We start from the raw sequence: 20,492 nt of genomic DNA, 5'->3' as shown, positions 1-20,492 counted from the left end.
TCAGCATTTACAGTATCAAGTTGGAGAAATTTCAAGTCCCTCCTCAGCTTTCTACAGTTTTGCTTCCTCCTTCCTCAAATCCTACTGCTTCTCCTCAGTCATCTTCCATGAAACACACAGGAGAAAATTTGTGCTCAGTTGCAGCATTCCCTCATTTCAGACAATTCCAATTCCTGGTTCAATTACCTAGCTCCATAAAAGAAATTGTGTGGTTAACTGAGGTTTTGGGGCATGTGTGTTGGTTTTTATGTGTTTTGTTGTTTGGTGTTTCAGGTTTGTGTGCTCTTTTTTTTTCTTAAGCATTTACCTGAAAGGATAGTTTATGATATTTAAGTGAAAATGTTAGTGGATAATAACAGCATCTGGTACATTACTACTTGGTCCTTTTTGTCTATATTTTCAATCCAGCAAGACAGTATTTCAAATTTGGTTTCAAGAAGTGCAGAACCATCCTATCTTCACTGAGAGAGACAGAAGACTTATCAGAACAAAATGCTAACTTTACATTCTAAAATGTTACTATAATAGCTCAATTCTATGATATTCTGAGAAACAGCATGAGGTGTGAGGGCCTTATAAAAGACAAATAATAGTTTAAATGAAAGTTTTATTTATACGTCCACAATTCTAAAGAAGATGAAAATCCCTTCCACTGCTCTGGTCAACACAGACTACATATGTATAGACACTGATCTAGCAGACAGATATCACATCCACCTTCTGACTCAGGCTTTGGAAGGGAAACATTAAGCAAAGACAACCAAGACAGTAGGAAAAGTTACAGCCCATCAGCTAAAAGCAACATAATCTTTCCCAAACTATGCAAGAACAAAGCAGTTTCAGGAAGTTTCTTACACAGCAAAAGAGCATTTCAGATGCTCTCTAGGGAGGAATGCAGTAGAGGAAGCTGTTGCAGCGTGCCTGAGGGCCATGGGAAACACTCTGCTGAGCACCAACAGGGGAAAATTCATGTGTGTTCCCAGTTTCTGCAGAGCCAGGGTCAGAGCTCGGGGGAATGCTGAGAACACCCCGGGGGAGACCTCGCGCCCACGACTGGACCCAGATCTGCCTCCCATGTCATCACATGAACGCATGTAGCAGGAAGTGAGTATCCAAATCCCAGCCCTTCCCCAATATCAGTGTTCCTATCTAAAATACCCCCACAGCCTAGAGAGTGAAGAAGAAAAAAAAAAAGTATTTGTTTTTTCCCAGTAAGAGTGCTGATACAATCAAAAGATTAAACCAGGGGAGGGCAGAGGTTATGCTGTTCTTTTTCTCAGTGTTCTCTCACCAGAGACCTCAGTGTTCCTACCACTGTCAGGGTGAAGTTTCTGCAGCTAGATTTCCCTCCCTCTTCAGATCCAACTGCTGAGCCTGCCTTACTCTTACCTTCCCAGGCCTCGCTAGGCTTCTGCCCATCCAGCCTGGCTTCAAACAGACATCTACAGGCTCTGGGTACCAACTCAGCAAGCCACATTTCTGTGTAGAGGCAGTTCACAAGCAGATCATCTGACAACTCCAAGAAAAATGCAAGACCCACAAGATCCCTCGACATATAAGGCACTCCATGTCCTAAATGCTGACCCCATGCATGTTACCAAGTCACTTTCTCCAGGAGCTGAAAAAAGCACCTATTGCATAAGGCTCTCCAGACAAAGGGTTCAATCCAGGCTCACTTTTTCTGAGGCACAAGACACCCAGCCAGGGCTGGTAGATGTGGCACGGGTCCTTCAGAAGTCCTGTGCCCTTCCAGAAAGGCAGCTGAAGGGCAGGCCAGACGTGCAGGCCATTGACTCCAGCCCACTCTCAGTCACCGTGTCTACATCTGAACACTTCCCATGCTAACTAACTCATCATCCCTACTGCCATTTCTAGGCCATGACCCAGCATTACCTCCATGTACCCTATAGAATTCAGGTTCTTTCTACACTCCATGTATTCCCTGAACTGAAAAGTCTCTCCTCATTTAAACAGATGAACCACAAGTTAACACATTTTTATTTCTCCCTGCAGATGTTCAAATTTCTCCCATTGCACCCTCTGTATTGTAGATCAGCAGAGAGGCAATAAACCACCAAGCATTATAGCCAGATGGAGTTCCCCAGTTGACACAAATGAAGACCCCAGACAGAGCAAAAATAAACAGTACACAGGTAGTGCCCCTACACCAACCATCTTCATGATATTGTAATTCTATGCCGGGCTACACCATGACATCTTTCCAGCTCAGTCTACCAGAGGGTTTAGTGAGAATGCCCAGATTGCACTTAAAGGTTTCATGGTAGTGAAGTGAAAGCTTCCCGTGTAACTTTAAGATCCATTTACTGTATGGTTCAACCTCTTGCCAGTTAGTGAAGTTTCTCACACAAAGGAAATGAAAGCCCCAAAGAAATAATGCTAAAAATATCAGAAATGCTGCCCCCCAGACAGACATGCTTGGGAATTCTCCAAACTGTGTATGCAGACTCCTTGAGAATGCTTAAATAACAGATATTGATGTCTTACGCATGAGAACTAGTGGGCAAAAAACAGCAGGGAGGGAGGTTATTTTGGTGCTGATAAGTTAGCGTCCAGACCATAAAACAGTGTTCCAGAGAAAAAGCAGGAGTTCTTTTACTAAGCCTATCAGGTGCTGTTCTGTAACCGATCTCTTTTTCACACCAATATAGAGAATTTCAGAGAACGCACATTTAATCAAGAATAAGCACTACAGGGGTAATAATGTAAACAGAAATTTGAGAGGTTCAAACCCAAACTTGGCCACTTGGGCCAAATTTGTTAAGAGCACATGATGTCTTGAACATCCACCATCTAGGAAGCCTAGGGATCAACAGCAAGTATTGCAAAGACATTGTGATACTAAAGACTGAAACAGTATCTCCCTTTATGGAGCACTTTCCTGGCTTTGTTGGTTTGTTTCCCCATCCCCTCCATATGATTGGGGAAGATGGTATGTGAAGTATTTTAGGAGAAGCAAGTAACAGAAAACCCACTGTCTTGGCAGCAAGGCAACAGGCACTGCAGAGCCATGTTTAGCAGGCAGCTACCAGGACAAGAGGTGGCACAATGATTTCACAGCCCACTCTTTCAAACTTCTGGTAGTTTTACTTTATTCTAATCTCTGCCACCCCTACACAATTTGCTCAGCACATAGGAGTTACTCTCTCTTAACAGATACATCCCATCAAGCACAGACATTATCAGAAGTTTCATCCCATTACCAACTCAATTATAATCAAAGACTGTCCAAAGGCTGTTGCATTTAATTTCACAGTGCTGATCAGGCTGACAGCCTGCAGTGCCATCCTTTATTCTGCCTCTTGTCCACCCAACTTTCCTATTGACTTTCTAGAAGAGGATACTTTAGTCACACTTAGGATCTAGGATGCTACTCATAAGAACAGCTATATTCTGGCAGCAGAGGACAATACTCCTAACACCACCCTCCCTCTGTGCATGCACGCAAAAGCCTTCTAAAACCTCACAAGAGGATCTTACATTAGGATCGAAGTACAAAAGCCCCTCTTCTAAAACTTCTGGATTAGTCATCTTTAACCAAGTGCCAAGGGATTTCAAAGTTATTGTTTCTAAAATACATGTTCAAGACATAGCATTGCCAAGAAATAGACTTCCATTCTCCCAGTTACCCAGCAACAAACCATAAACAGGTTCTCAATTCTTAAACTGATGCTAATTTTGTGAAAAAGGCTGTTTTGTGGCTAAACAGCATTATACTGTGTCAACTCCCACCAAAAGTAAAAGGTGACTTCCCCAGAAGTAGAAACAGAATTTAGTATCAGGAAAAACTAGGGTAGTCCCTCAAAAAACAGACCCACTGCTCATCTCCATTCTCTTTTTCTTGGTATCTCACCTGAGGACAAAGATGGCAAAGGTGTCCCAAGCACTGGGAAAGTGACCTGGATTAAGACACTGGACTTTTTTCTCCCCATTCTTCTTACCAGTCAGTATGGCTTCATTAATAAGGTCAGTGCAGGTGCGTGTCTTATATTAAATGCCACAATCTACTTTCATAACCCTGCCACCACAAGCATCAGAATTTAAGAGTCATGAACGCAAATCACAGCAACCCAGTTATTGCACATCAAAGCTGTCACTGTCACTCGCATTCTCAATGTGGAAGAGACAAACAGATAGTTGACATTTACTCTTTGGCTCACAGGATAAACAGAGAACAAGTCACAACACATCTTCTGCTGCTCTGGAAGGACACTGATCCCACACTACCCTGCAACAACCAGACTGCCAGGCCTCGCATGCCTGCTGCAGCAATTCCACAGGGAAGAGCAGGCTACCCAACTGCACCTATGTTTTTTTTCTTAGTAGCTGTGTTTTTTGAAGTTATCTCCTTCCTGCTCTTCTTAAACTTCTCATCAGCAATGAAATTACCCCAGTATGTAAAATATACGTCCATAACAGAAGTGGTTTGTGATCATATCTCTCCTTATTCAGGGGCACATACTTCCACCTATTACAGAAACTGCTTGCACTGGAAAGCAAGAATATATTTAAACCACTATTTTAACACAAAGCAGTTTGAGAGTAAGAAGCTGTCACTGTGTGACAGGCAAAACAACATGGACTACTATTATGTGTTCTGAGGACCATTGCTCGAAAACTTCTAATTCCACTCGAGCACATTTACTGGGAACAGATTTCCAGTCTAGCACATTTACTGGCAACAAATTACCAGTCTACACTCTGCAAAAATCTCCCAGAAAAGTAGTTTTTCCATAATGCTCCATTCTGAGAGGAGGTCATGTGACTGGAGGTACAAAACTAGGACAATATAAAGAGACCCAGCACTCCTCAGTAAAAATGGACAACAGCATTCAAAACCAAGGTTCATGGCAGTGGGAAATCCTCTTGAGCAATCACAGGCCACTGGGCTGCAGTGGGTTCCTGTCTAGAAGTGCAAAATACCTGCACAAACAGAACTATTTCGTAGTCAAGGAGATCTCCAAGGCTGCAGTAGCCCACAGAAACAGGAAAGTTGGTTTTTCAAGAGGTGCTTCTAGGACAAGAATGAACAGCTACTTTGGTCCTGTAACATCTGTGCTGGCTCCAGTCAGTGGACATGCTTCCTCCATGGTTGAGCACCTGATGAGACTGACCAAAACATGGCATGTTGCTTTGAAACACTCCTCTTGATGACTTGACAAAATGGGTCACTCAGAAAACCACAAGAAACTGCCTCAATATTGCTGCATAAAACTGCTTTATTCAGCATACTATTTTTTAATAAATCACACCCTGTGGAGCCCTCACACGGGGGCTCATGCTGACGCTGAAAGTAACAGAAGAGCGTGTTACTACTGGGCAAACAGGCAACAGAGAAGCATCTTTCTGGGTAGAACTGCAGCTAGAGAATCAAGCTTCCTTCCATCAGCATTCAGGTCCCAAGCAGCTCTGGCAACATGTCTGTTCTTATCACAGAGCTGGATAGGCTAGAAATAAGAAGCTCTCTTGTACAGCTGATAGAATTCTAGTACAGATAGTGAGTATTGTCTGTGGGTACATACCCACCAAGAGGAAATGAAAAGGCGTATGGCTCTGCCATATGGATTTGCTCCAAACACTGCCTCAATCTGCTTACTAGTTAAGTAACTTTCAGAGAAAGCTAGTTTCAGTCTCTCTTCACGGATGTCCAGTTGCTCTGTTACTCAGAGTAATCTCATGTTACTTGGTCATTGTGGGAATTTTTCAGCTCTCCTTCAGTACTGTATTGCTTGCAAATTTAAGTAGCAGAATACTAAATCACTTTTTCAGACTGCTGAACACACTGAGAAAAATTTTCAGCAGTGCTTGCATGACTTGAGACATCCTTTCCCAAGCAATTACCACTGAGACACAAGCAGTTCAGAAAATTCCATTTGATGGTAAATGTATCTGACATCAGAGCCATCCCACCAGAAATCTTCCCTAATTTAAAGACGATGCAATGCTGTTTTTCCTTGCTATTTACTTGCTTAGCTGCCATATCACTTTATAAAGACCAGTTTAAGCTGACAAAAGAGCAAACAGTTCAGTGGAAACTAAACTATACCGTCACGAAGGAAGGAATTTCTGACACGAGCTTTATTATACAAAGATCCTTGTTTCTGGCATTCTGCCCCATCTTTTTCCCACCTCATGCTCTCCTGCCGCTTGTTACACAGAATCCCATTATTCTGTTCAGCCATTTCCTTTCCTTGACTCTATTTTATGCTGCCAAGAACAAAAGAACAACTTTATTATAAGGATCTATTCAAAAGTTGGTATCTCACTTACTTCCCTGCATTTAGAATTGTCTTCTTGCTCTGGTTTCTCCCATCCCAGTACATCAGAAAGATATTCAGTTCTCTTAACATCTACATACACAAAGCACTTGCAACAGGAGATATAGCAGTTAAGCTCTTACATCCTCAATTATTTTTACTGAATTGTCTCTTCTTTTAAAATTTGCAGTCTTGTTAAAAGTAGACTTGAAAAATACCACAAGTTTGCTACTATTTCCAAATTCATTAATCCAAAAAGGGAGCAAGGGGAATGAAACTACTTTCTCCACTCCCCCACTCCATAATAATTTTAAATGCTCTCATCCCACTAAATGTTATGACCAGCAATTATTAATTCTATTTTTTTGCTGCCCTTTTCTTTCTCTTGCAAGCCTTAAGACAGTAATTGCCCTGAAATTAAAAAAGAATGACAGAGAGTTCTTCCCCCAATAATCCTAAAATTTGATCAGCCCCTCAGAAACCAGGCTGTTGTTTCCTACGTTCTTTAGTTCCTAGGTTTTCCATTCACAGTATTCACGTTTACTGTTTTACTTTTTCTCCAGCCTGCTTCCACCAAAATACTGAATATTTCATTTCTATCATCACTTCCAGAAACAGTGTTTTAAAAAGAAGAAACTCATACATCCCAAAACCAGCCACACAAAAGTGCACTGCACCTGAGTTCCACTGCAAATTCAAAAGCCTATTCCAGTGCTGGTTGCAGAGCAACTAAGTGACTAACTTCCCAAGGAGACAGCTGGCAGATTTGCATAGCTCTGCCTGCTGGTGTGTTTGCAGAAACAGAAGAAAGGAGAGGACAGGACAGGGCGACCACAGTGACTTGCAGCTCTGCTTTCTGTCCAGCTCACCTAGGCATCAGGCATACAAGAGCTCCACCATTGGTCAGTGCATGTTCAATTGAACATCTAATGTCTATGACACTCCATCCTTGTTGAAGCTCGTAGACAGATGTGTGCTCTACAGAAATAAGCAGGTTAGAACACACTAGGAGATTATGGTACAGTTAGAAATACACTGAATAAGCACATGCGCCTCGTCAGAGCCACCACAGTCCTGGAAGGCCTTCCACAGTTCCTGTCTTCACAGAGAAGTTCAATGCCTCCCTTCCTCAGCACACCAAATACCCTGTGCTGTGTTTACATGGGAAACTCTACTGCTGCTCCTCCTTGATAACGTGAGGGACAGCTTATCTAGGGCACAGGCCTGCCATCTCAAGAAGAGGTAGGCAGATCTTCCAGCTAGTCTCTGTCTGTCTGCCCCAAGAGCAAGGGCTGTGACTCAGGCCAGCACAGCTTCGCAAAACCACTTGGTGAACATGCAAGAGAAGTCCTCGTGGGCACACAAAAAGGCCTGTGAACACTTCAATCTATGCATTTACTGATGTCTCTTCAAAATACACTTTCGTCTTCTCATTCAACTGTTCAATACACACAGCACTAGCAATACAGTTCAGGACAAGGCTCCAGGCAACCACCAGCATTTTCTGCTACATGCCCTCCAACCATGCTCACAGAGCCAAGTTAAGTGGCCCCTATTTCAGATGCTGTGGGACAGCTACTGATTTTAGGGCCCATACACAGTTAAAGAGGTTGCAAAAAATATTCTTGTCCCTATCCAGCAGGCAAATAAGACAATTCCCTTTGCTCTCCTGCCCCAGGGACCAGATGACCAACCTGCCTGGCCTGACCTACCATTTCTACAGGTAATAGAACCGGAGAGGAGACAGCAACTGAGGGGATAATCCACTAGAGTTCAGTTTACGTAGGGCCTTAATGCAAGTTTTCAACACAAACAACATAGGAAAGGGAAAGTTAACTTAGTGAAAAACAAAGATCAGCTGAACATTGATCCAAAGTGAGGATATTGCAATAAAGTTGCAAATGTCAGGAAATAAGGTTCACTTGAGGAAGCTTTGTTTTTAAACAAGACCCTGTAAAAAAAAAAAAAAAAAACACAACCATTTCTCCAAGGAACCACCCTGAAATCCCATGCTGGGCACAGAAAGTGTTTTTGGTAACATGAGAAGCCTGAAAGGCAGAGAATTAATAGGATGTGTGTGCTGCCCATTTCCTTTCATTGAAATACAAGAGACAAACTGTTAACAGTGTAGTTACCTTAGCTTCTTCCTGTAAGCATGACTTCAGGATGATGCTTATCCAGCATACAGTTGTGATCTCAAGTCACTCCCTTTAGTTAACTTTTCAGTTAGTAAATTCTCAGACAGGCACTCCACATTAGCAAAAATGAATGGAATCAGCAACAACAACTTCACATCTACCATTCCATGTGGATGGGTTTCTATTAGATGGAGATTTGTTATTGAACTAGACAGGCCCAAAGGAATTTCAAGGCCACCTTGGAAAGCTGAAAACAGGATCTGCTGTGTAAAACAGTTCAGCAGCTACAAGGCAGCAACACGATGTAAATCAACAGACCTATCAGCAGTGAGACTCAGGCGCATGGACAGCTCATGAACATAGATGATATCCAACCAGTTAATGCATGCTTGGACCGTGGATGTGTGATCAGGAAATAACTGCATATATAAAAGAGGCTTGTTTCTGTAATAAATGGCTTTGCATGATTCACACTGAATCAGAATGCTGAGTCCCTTATTCACTCCAACAAGTCCACATTTAGGCCAACAAACAACCAGCTTCTTCACAACAGCAACAACCCACTCTTAACATGCTATGGACACCTCCACCGTCCCTTCAGAATCCATACACAAGGGAAAAAGAGCAGAGATAGACAGAAAGCAGTTTTTCAAGTAAGAGCCAAAATATCCTCCTCTCAGAACCTGGGGGCCGTGGTAATCCTATTTTTGAAATGCTAATGTCATTACAACCATAGCACCAGAAGACAAGCGTGGGGCCTGGGTGACAGAGCCTCGGCTGTGCCCTTACACAGATGATTTAAGCTGGGCCTTTTGTAACTCTACTCCTCAAAGCTCCCTGCCCGGCATCATGCTTGATAGGAGCTGCAGCTGGCATCCAACCCTCCCGAGGAGCAGGGGTGGAAAGATCAAGCTGATGAATTCATGCATGAGGGGTGGGGGCCCAGGGCGCAGCAGTCGTATGTTGTGGCCTTGTGTTCTCTAAACACACATGCAAGGACAAAGATGAGCTCAGGGAAGATGTGAAAAGAGGAAAAAGGTCCCCAACTGCTCTCTTGCTACTGCTAAACAATAGCATGGCAGTAAAAATCGTTACAGCTGGTCATTAGACTCTGCATAACAGATACTGGTATAGGACAGCAGGGCTCAAAGACATTGATCAACATAAACACATCTCCTTACAGCCTCAAGAACCAGTTCAGCCTCAGAGAAGAATCCCTCTGTGGCAGGATGGAAATCCCCCTCTCTCCCCTTCCCTCCATCATGGAAGGAGTAGACACATCTCACTCTCTCTGCTGTTTGAGGCTAACAGCTTCTTTTGTTTGGCCCCAGAGCATGCTGGCCAGGGCTGTTAGGAGAAGGGAGTGCCGAGGCGCCAGGGAGCCGCTGGGCACCTGCGGCCAATGTGGGGGATGTTTGGAAGCTTCAGGGGCACCCCACAGCCAGGGTGGGGGTGCAGAGAAGCTTCCGGAATGCCTGCAGTCAGATCTGATCAGCCTATAAAAAAAACATGACTCTCGTCGAGACTCTGCCCATTGTCGCGGGTCGCTCAGAGCACGAGCAAGATGCTGCTGCCGAGAGCCCCCCCCGGGACCGAGACTCCGCTTGCCTCGCCGCCACGGGTGTGAGTAAAACTTCTCACAGGATTGTGAGTGTATTTATACTTTCCGTGCACATATGCACGTGTAACTTTCCGTGCTCAATATGAGCACGTGTAAAATTAATCCTTGCATAATCGCGGGTGTATTTTCGTCCCGTGCTTCCACATAAGTACGTGTAACTTTCTGTGCATATTTACACGCGTACTTTCCATGCTTAATACAAGCACGTGTACTTTCCGTGCACATTTGCACATGTAACTTTCCGTGCTCAATACAATCACATGTATAAATTATTTCCTTGCACAATCACAAGTGTATTTTCCTCCCGTGCTTCCACATAAGCACTCGTAATATTCCGTGCACATTTGCACGTGTATTAACCCTCACAGGATTGCAAGTGTATTATAAATTCACCCTCGCAGAATCACGAGTGTACACTTTCCGCACTCACTATGAGTACGTGTATCTCTTTAAAATAACCCCACACCGTGTTTAAGCAAGTGTGTGCTCCTCGCGGACTCAGAGACAGCCCCGGCATTGTTTTGGGTGAAGCCATGTGCATGCACTCTGTGGACCGCCTGTTGGATTAGTTGCTGCCCCTTAATAATTTTCCTCAATTGATATCCGAACCTGTATTCAAGTCGCTTTTGGAGTGCTAAAACCCTGTTTCTCACCAGTTTAATAAAAGTTGTTTTGGGCCCTGTTGTCCCTTAAACTAACCTCGGGGTGCCTCCGTGACACCCTCCCATGGAGAAAGCTACTCCAAAGGGATGGAGAACAGTCACATTCCCTGCAAAAGCAACTGGAACTAGTCGCTGTGGGGAGGTCAGAGACCAGACCAGGCACCACAAGTTTGATCCTGACACCATGTAATATGTAACAAATGACAGATCATTACCCGAGGGCTTTTTATTTTTGTTTTCAATTTAGCATTCAGTTTTAATTGACTCCAATACCAGTCACGGAATGACCAGGGAAAACCAACTTCAAGTATTGATTGTTTTAAATGCTATACAATTTTCTGCAAAAAAGTTTCCTACAGCTTACCATTTCCTACCATCTCCCAGAAAGCCTCCCACTGTAGAAGAAAAGGGAGATCATCACCACAATGGCTGAGAAGTAAAATCAAACTAAGTTTTACACCAGGTAGTACAGGTTGACTAGAAAGCTACACTGTTCACCATTCGCAAACACTGCTGCATTTACAGTGATTCCCACTTCACTATGAGACTAGGTGAAGCTACTCTAACATGGCAGAAATAACACGAGAGCCCCAAATCTCTCTACCAGAAAAGAAATGAGAACAATTTCATCTTGAGAAGTTCAATCATCTCACTGCTGCTTAGGTGTTTAAATTCCAACCTACAGAGAAGTACCTCTGCAAATAATGAGGAGGTCAGCATCTGTCGCCACAGAAAGAAGGAAGGTGACAGACGGCTTTGGAAAGGGAGACACATTTGGTTTTATTTGTGCAGGGTGCACGCTGGCAAGCAGCTTTGAAATGCTGCCAAACCCAGCTCATTTTAAAATGAAAAACACAAAAGCTTCGGTTCTGCAGACACCCTCCCTTGATGCTACTAACTAACTAATGTCAGGGGAAAAATTTCCTCCATTTAAAGCAGCTAATTAAGTTAAGAGTTCAGTGGATGGAAACAGACTTAGTGATAGATGCTTCCCTGCTGTCAGAGGATGCAGAACCGACATCCATTTTCATCCTCTCAAATCGCTCCATGGTACCTGACACGGCCGAGCATGAAACACTCCTGACCCACCTCAGACAAACGGCAGGTGGCCAGGGGTATGTGGTAAATAGTGAAGTCTTTGCTCACCCTGACTGTAGTCAGAGAAAGAATCTCCTTGTAACACCCTTAATTAGCAGCTTCCACCAGTTTCTCGGTTTATTGACAGCAAAAATCAAGGATGCTAAAAGCAGCCTTACTTACATACTGAATGACAGGTTGCAATGTCCCCTTTTCCCCATGCCGTCATACCACTGCCCACTCTAAGACTTGATTCTAACATGGAAACAGTTCAAGACTGGAAAGAGCTGGTTACAGTGGGACCAAACATGACCATGGCAACACTTACAGGGAAAATAAAATAATAAAATACAATACAGCTGGAGGCACATGCCAGGAGGCTGTCAGTTCTCCGGGCTTCTAAGAGGAGGCAGAACAACTCACAGGGCCTGACCTCTTCCAGCAGTGCATCCACACTGAACTTCAAGTGTGCTCATCCACCACAGGCATGGCCTTATGCCAGCAGCTATCCAGCCACCATTGCATGCATCTCTCTCCCCCATGGCATGGGTGCACCAACAGGGCCTGACTGCCAGTCTTGTTGTCAGCCTCAGACCGAACTTGCTGACTATTTGTTTCACTATCACTCCAGTGACACAAAACTAAACAAGGATCCTGCACCAACAGAGAGCTCAGCTCTTCAAGCACTGTACATTTCCCCCAACTATTCCAAAAGTGGAATCTAGCTTACTAAATGCCAGAGGAAACAGCTGCCATCAAAGCAGAAACTGTCACACTAAAGATAACATTTAAGTATTTGAGAATAAATGCAAATAAAGATATTAAAAGCGGGAAGACCTGAATGTTGGAATTATGCTAGCTCAAGGACATCACATTTCGATATCACAGCTAGACTAATTTCTGCTTTGGGCTACTGTCAATAACATTTGCAACAGGACTAGCTTGTTTGGAAAGATAAAGAAGTGGAGCACTAAAAGAATATAACTGGAAAATCAAACTTGCCATTTTCATGGATTTCACTAAGACTTGCACTCAAAGGCAAACTCATCACAGCTTGTGACCATGTTCAGATTTTTCAGGTTACGTATCAAAAATGAATAATTTCCTCAGTTGAAAGAAAAGTGACAGGAAAACCTAAATACTCAAATGATAAAGCCTTTCTCTTTTCTTAGCATTTTATAACCTCAGTCAATTACAACCAAGGAAGTGTTTACGATGAATCCTGAAGGTTGTTCCCCAGGAGCATTCAAAGGTTACTTTTGTTAGGGAAAGCAAAACCAGCAACAGAATGGAACTAGTACAAGCTTTAGGATAACACAAAGCATTACAGTTATGGTCCTTTGCCTGCACTAAAGAGAAGATATGCTGAAGCATGATGCCTGGCTCAGCACAGCTCTGACAACTGGTCCTTTTCAAGAAGCATGTCAGCAGGCCTAAACGTGAGCTACTGGAGATGGCTTGCACAGCAGGCACATCTCCAGGACTCTGAGTTTCAAAGTTAGCTGCTCTGAAGGTAGGAGTGGATTGGACAAGAGGAAACAATATTAAAAACATGCACTTCTCCCCTCCCAGACAGCATTAAATCCACAGCTGTGGGGTTTGTATGACACACCAGAAGCACATTCTTAAAGGCCTCTGCAGCATCAGGTAAGTCTCCTTGTGATAAATCTCCAGGATGTTGGTGGTCCAGCACAGAGGCAGCACCAGAAGTCCCTAACCCACTCTGATATATCTTTGTTCCACACACAGAGTGACACACGACCCCACATGGAAAGTATCACCACCAGCAGGGAGTGTTACCTGGGTGTTGACAAGAATATAGGGTCTAGCAGCTTTAACAGGTTTATCTTGTCTACAGGAAGGGTTCCTCTACAGTAGGTGTAGCAGCCAAACAAATGCAGGATGGGGCAGAAGAGCAAAGCAGCTTTTAACTATAAAACTGAATACAGACCAAGAAAAGCAGAACTTTCTGAAAAAGTCATGGATATTTCTTTGAACATGGCAGCAGCTTCCACTTGAAACTCCTCCCTATACCTTGTTGCACCCATTGTTGCTATATGGCCTTTCATAGCTACTCTCCCTGCCAGATCCCCAGCAATGACATTAGAGCACTTGTAGGCAGACCCAGTCAGTGCTCCAACAACTGGCATCTCCACCCTGCTCTGCTCCTGCTGTGAGGAGATTCCTGCCCTGAAGCTTCAGTCCCTGGCAGTGCACACACTTCGTAACCTTGAAGTTCTTAAACTCTCTGCCAGTGTCTCATTAGTCATTTCTGTTGCATATAGAAAAGCCACAGAGCCTGATATTGTAAAGGCATATCCTGCATCCTCCTGCATTAAGACACTCTTACCCAACCATAAAAAAAACCAAATAAACACACACACATATATACACACATATATTTCTACCAGAGTCCTCCCTCTCAAGGCCATACTACTCTCAACCATTGTAATCTGCTTGCGTAAGTAAAACACTACCTTATTTCAGGACTTACACTACTTAACTACCAACCCACTAATTGGCTTTTTAAACCACCACGATCTTTTTCATATCTTCACCTGTGGAAACCTTCACCTTCCTGTTTTGCTGCACTCCTCTGTCCATTTCATCTGCTTCCTAGAATCTTACTCTCCCCTGATCTTTATTCACCTTCAATCTATCCTACCACCTTCCTACAAATCTCCATTTGCTTCTGGTCTTCTTCTATGCCTGAAGAGTCTTCTTTTCCTTCCAAATATTCTAGTTCTACCTAAAACAGAAAAACTTCACCTGTTGTCTCAGCAGCTGACATCTCTGCTGAAAAAGAAGCAGAAGAAAATGCAAAATTGCCTAAACAACAAAATTGGTAAGATCACAAAACAGTTTTATTTCCTTTCTTGATGGACAGTTTTATGGGTGCCTTAGGGTATGTCTGACATAAAACTTATTATAAACCATGCTGGTCTTATGACATAGAAAACATTCCTTCAAGCCAGAGAAGCAGCAGCCACCTCTGGCTTTCTAGTATGACTCTGCATGTGTCAGGCCTTCTATGTTTCTTCCCTGTCTGTGGCTTGAAAACTCATAACAGCCACCAGCAAGGCAACATTTCAGACATGCTTCTCCCTTTATTGGCAAAGCAAAAAAATACATCTCAAAAGCAGCAGCGATATTTCTTTCTGCTCTCAAACACAAAATATATTCCCCATTGAATTAAGAGAAGTGGCTAGACAGAAAATGCTGAGCCCAGAGGACTTAAAGTTGCTCTTTTGTTACCGTACTGTTCAATTCTTTGGGTTCTGTTTCCCCTGAAAGGCTTCTTACCATGCCAAACGCATAAATGCACTTATTCTTTCATTCATGGCACTTGCCCTTTAGAAAAAGAACACAGGAGGCATCTTCATCCAGCACCAGCCAGGCCAAGGCACACAAGCAGTGAGGGAGCATCCCTACAATCTCTTGAGATGAGGCAGTCTTCCCAACACTGGAACTCCAAAAGCTCCCCTCCCCCTTCCATAATAAAAGGATCACTATACTAGGCTGGGCTAAAAAGCTCATTTTTTTCTTCAACAGTTTAGCTACAAACTCCCTCTAGCCTAATCCACCTAGAACATCTTATAACTCATCTAAGCAGCCCCATACCTAAGGGGTTACTTCAAATCCCTTCAACAACAGCTGGAAGCACGCTATTTGACAGCCCTCCAACTTCAGCACAACACTTTGCAAAAAGCAGAGCCTCGGGGGAATTCCTGCTTGCAGAGGAAGATAACACTCTCCAGAGGTTTCAGTTCACTAATAGGAAAATGTTTTTTTTAGCTGTAGATCAGTGCACACAGATAAGAAGGTACAACCCCTTGAGACAATGCCATAATCCTGTCACCCGGTTCCAATTACTCTCTCGAAGATACAAGCATTTTTGAGCTTGCTGTTCAAGTGCCTTCAGCACCTTACCTTCACTCTTGACTATCTGCAGCTTGTTATCAGCAGTATTTTAGCAATCCTGATTCTAGGTACAGATTGCTGGGTTTAACACAGGTCCTTGACAGATTCAGTCACAAAGGCTGAAGATCCAACAGCCTACAGCTACCCACCCTGCCCTGCCACTTGTTTGCCCTCATCACTCAAGTAAGCATAGAGGAACATACCTACTCCACAGCTTTACCTACCACACACCAGCTATTCCAGTAGTATTTGCAGTAACAGCCTAGGCTGAAATTTGCCAGAGTTCCAGAGCAAATTCACTTCTTGTTCTGCCATTCCTGCTCCAGAGGCAGTAACAGCTGGCAGCATAAACAGGAGGTGGTAAATCCTTGTGGCAGAAGGTGATAGCAAGCAAACTTTTTTCTGTCCCGCTGTCAGGACTTTTCCCATGACACTAGGAACAATCCAAAACTCTTCCCAAATGATTCACTCCCGTAGACAGAGATGAAGGACTCAGCGAGAGAAGGAAGCTGCATCAGAAGACAGACAAGTCTATCTTCAACCTAGCAGGCAGCAATCATCAAGGGACACCAGGATGGTGATGAGTCAGAACCTGGACTGAAGTTCACAAACACCTTCTCTTGAAGAAGAATCCATGCCATTCAGTGCCCCTCCTGCTTCCCTCTACAACAAACCTCCTACCAGTTTCCATCTTTCTCATTCTAGCCCAAGAAGCTGAGTTGGACCAGAAAACTCTTGAGTTACTTCCCAAATCAGCTTATTTTTCTGCTAGCAACCATGGCCAAGAATTTCAAGCCCCTTAATACTAGGCGTGTGTGACACCAGACCAGTCTTGCCAGAAATAAAATTCAGGCCTTGGATAAAAATCTGGGATTCAGAGGATTCCATTAGCTCTTTTCCTGTCTCACACTCTCTGAACACCAAAATTTGGTAGGTGGTAAAACTCCCCTTCCCCACCTTTAAATACTTCATTATGAATCTATTCCCCTCAGACTCTTTTCCTGTACTCTCTTTTTTTTTTTTTTTTTTTTGGAAGAGAAGGGAAAGTTCAAACTGAACAAATCAAATTCCAGAGTTCAAAGATTTACATTAAAATTTTATACATTTAGAACAGATATAGGTGCCAAATATGCTTCCCAATATCTCCCAAAGTTACATACATCCATAACATCTATAACATACACACAGGAACGATTTCAGACTTTTTCCAAGCACAGGAAATGAAAAATAGGAGTATCCAATGGAAGATATCCAGTTTCATGCTCTGTGATGTTCAATTTCTTGATTAAAGGAAAGAAAAAGGTTTTTTGCCTCAGTGTGTCCTCTCTGTCCTCTATATCCTCTCTGTCAGCCTCTCAAAACTCTCACAAGCAGCATCTCCACATTGAAATGAGATGTTTATTATATTGCTTTTTTCTTGAGTTATTTGCAGCTAAATGCTATAGAAGGCACAGGGATCCTTTCAAGCACAGTGACACATGAGAAGCTGATCACCCTCTCTCAAACTGAGGGCAGTCACCTTTCCCAAAGACAAGGGACAAAAATGGGAGTAGGGCATAGAGATGGATCTTAGCCTATCCAACACAACAAAAGTATAACATTAACCAGTAAAATATCACACTCATTTATCACAGCAAAGCCGTGAATATAAGTCTACTCACATGCAGGTCCTTTGGATTTGCTGGGAAAACCTAGGACAGACAAAAGCAAAATTCAGGGTTACTATTACGTTTGCTTTAATTCATCCTTCAACCTTTAGAAATGGTTAAAATTAAATAAGTTTTGTGGCTTCTTAAGACTCCTGTAACTCCCTTCAAGCCAGCTGCTTAAATAATGCTACCTAGATCAGTGTAGTAATAGTGTGAATTTTATTATTTGAATATTCTAATTCTGGGTCCATCTGCCTCTGCTTCTTAGCCACCTTTGCAGCCTGGCCATTATTCTGCAGCCCCTCACCACATTCTTCTGTACCACTCTGCTCTCACTAAGCTCTCCAAAGGGACTGGAAAGAAGAACTGCACCTGAAACCTGCTCCCGCTCCTCTCAATGGAGAACTAACTACACACTTCTTTGGGCTGACTCTGAAATTTCTCCAAATGCACACTTACATGAAAGATGCAGGTTACAATCAAGATCCTCTGCTCATGTGCAACACCTCCCCCCACTTCTGTCTGCCCATCCAGTGTTGTAGTGTCCTTGTTTTCATGACCATGGAATTCATCCCTAGCTGTATAAATGCTTTCCTTTCAGCTGCATAATTAGAGACAAAGGAAATCTCTGCTTTGCATAGATTCCCAAAGAACAGAAACAAGTCTGAATCTGCTCAATGACTGGAGTGCGCTCTAACAAGCTGTTCTGTGCAATGCAAACAAATACCAGCAGTATCCAAGAGCTTCTGTGCAGAATAACCTTGGCACTGAAAAGACCTTACAACAGCAGATTGGCTGCATCTGCATCACAGACAATACATAGGAATGAAGTCGTTTCAGTTTATTTGAGCTTAATTTATCACTTTAATGGCAATCCCGAAAAATAAAGAGCTAGCTTTACACCAGTTCACATGTGATCAGTCAACACAAAAAAACCAATCAGGCTGTGTCTAAATCTAAATGAACTTGGATTCACTGAGCCTGCATTATTATTATTTTTTAAAGGTTAATATTTAAAATATCTTCTTTATGTCTATTGATATTTGCTTAATTCAGGATGTTTAATACTTTTACCAACACCTCTACTTGTATTTCCCAGCATCAGGTCAAGCTATTATCAATAATGAAAGGCCCAACCTATGTTTTGATAGGTTTCTGGCAAAGCCGGTTATGAATCCAGGACAGTTTACAACATTTGCAATACAAATGAGAGGAAGCTTTCAAAGTATTTGAGAGACTACACGTTAAAACTTAATGAACTTATTCTGTTCCACTGCCATTCTTCCAAAAATAGCCCAGCCAGTCAGGCGGACCATTGCGAATGAGATATAAACACAAGGCCTTTGAGAGCTTAGGAATAACCTTAGGGGCTGGAGATGGGAGGGAGAAAAAATAATTTAAAAATTAAAAAAAAAAAAAAATGCACAGCAATGAAGGAAGAGTGGAAAAGACTCACCTATAGAAAAGCAGACAAAATGATTGCTATTAGTCCTCTCTAACTCTTCAAAAATACCCCATCTCTCTCTACTAAGCAGCCCAGATGTTATCTACATTCCAGATGAACCCTCAAAGAAGAGACAGATGAGAACTAAGACTCAGCATTTCAGATCCTTATTTTCCAAGTTTCTTTGCCTGCTCATTCCTTCATTATTTTCCCCAGCTAATCCCAGAGAACTTGCCAGACAGGAAAAACGGCACAACAGTGACAGAGATCAAAAACATATTTCTAAACAGCACCAAAGTTTCCATAAATCCTCCTCTTCTGACATCGCTTCATTCCTTGCCCATTACCAAATGCTGCATTTGTTTTGTGTTAAAATATGTGCAGCAGCTATTTTTATATTCCCAAGAAAATCTTCATGTGAAAAGGGAGCAGTTTACCCAAATTCTGCAGTGTGCTTAGCGGCTAAACAACTTATATTCATCTCACAGCACTCCGAGATATTTGGATAGATTGCTTGAGACAAAGTGCTGAAGATTTAAAAAAAAAAAAATCTATGCATAAATAAAAACAATTTATTACCAGAGGACAGACCAGATGCTTGCTGACTGGAAATGAATCTCTGTCTACATAAACACATGGCAAAGAGAATGCATTCCTGCCCAGAACATGAATATATCCCTAAGCCTCCTGGAACTCAAGTAACAGAATTTCTAAACAGCAGAATTATTGCAATACACTATACATCATATAGTTTTAAACACAGGAATCACAAGCTCTGCTCAGAGGTGAGCCAGCCATTGTGGCCATGCTTGTTTGTCTTTATGAGAATATTCTTCAGCTTTTGTAGAAATTGTGAGCATGTCACATTGGTCCTGCATTCAAGATAAGCATTATCACCAAGAGATGTAATACAGTCTCTTGTTTCATGTTAACATTGCTTTGCTCTGCCTCCTTGGAATTATTTGGCTATGTAAAGTAATAAAGTGAGGGTGGTGGGGTGGCTGAAGGATAAAGATGAGGGAAAGATGATTTTCCGAGCGACTTGCCAGTATTCTTTTGTTTCTCCATCTGGCTCTCCGCTTCTTGGCTGGCTTGCTCATTAATGTTACTCATGGCCGGCGTGCTGCTGCAGGTGCAGCTCTCCAGGACCATGACACATTACCAAGCACTTCCATTCGTCCCAGAAGCTGGGCTGCTACCTCCCCGGCTCAGAAAACCTGTACATGGAAGCACTCCTCAGTGAACCCTCTCCCTCCCCCAGGATTTTTTTCCCTTGCAAGTCTCACCCTGTGCTATGATCTTGGACTCCTCTCCGCATGCACTCACTTTCCCACTTCCCCTGCAGGAAATGGTTCATGCCTGGCCACTATAATCCTATTTAGCTGATGATCTGCCCTGATCAGTTTACCATAGCTCATTTTAGATCCTGAAGCAAAAGGAACACGGAAAGGGAAACAAGGCAGAATCACTCTCAGGTCTTCTGACATTTTTAACTAATACTTTCGTTAGTGAGACTGGATGCCTCAAAAATTATATTAGAAAGGCTTGCCATGTTGTGGCTGCCTTTCCCCATCCAGCAGCACTGTGCAGCATGAGGTATTTACATACTGATTACAGACTCAATAGAAGGTGCCACAGTGTGTAATGTGGGTTTTCAGATGGGAATGGTGCACTCCAGCCCCAGGCTGGGTAGCATATCTGACAA

The 20,492-nt window shown here is 42.9% G+C and overlaps 1 protein-coding gene across 4 annotated transcripts in view; it reads right to left on the bottom strand.

The window, feature by feature from the left end:
- SUSD6 (sushi domain containing 6) overlaps window positions 1–20,492 on the bottom strand; it is a 90,066-nt gene that overhangs the window by 29,690 nt on the left and 39,884 nt on the right. For all 4 annotated transcript variants that reach the window (XR_013922180.1, XR_013922181.1, XR_013922182.1 and 1 more), the window contains exon 4: window positions 17,356–17,385. Coding sequence is in view for 1 of the 4 variants with exons in the window: in XM_080345154.1 (XP_080201280.1) it covers window positions 17,356–17,385 (30 nt within the window). In the remaining 3 variants the exon portion in view is untranslated. The remainder of the gene's footprint in view (window positions 1–17,355; window positions 17,386–20,492) is intronic.

The sequence above is a fragment of the Nesoenas mayeri genome (genome assembly GCF_963082525.1).
Source record: "Nesoenas mayeri genome assembly, chromosome: 5".
NCBI lineage: Eukaryota > Metazoa > Chordata > Aves > Columbiformes > Columbidae > Nesoenas > Nesoenas mayeri.
The sequence above is the reverse complement of the archived record's forward strand: the minus strand, read 5'-3'. Positions and strand labels throughout refer to the sequence as shown.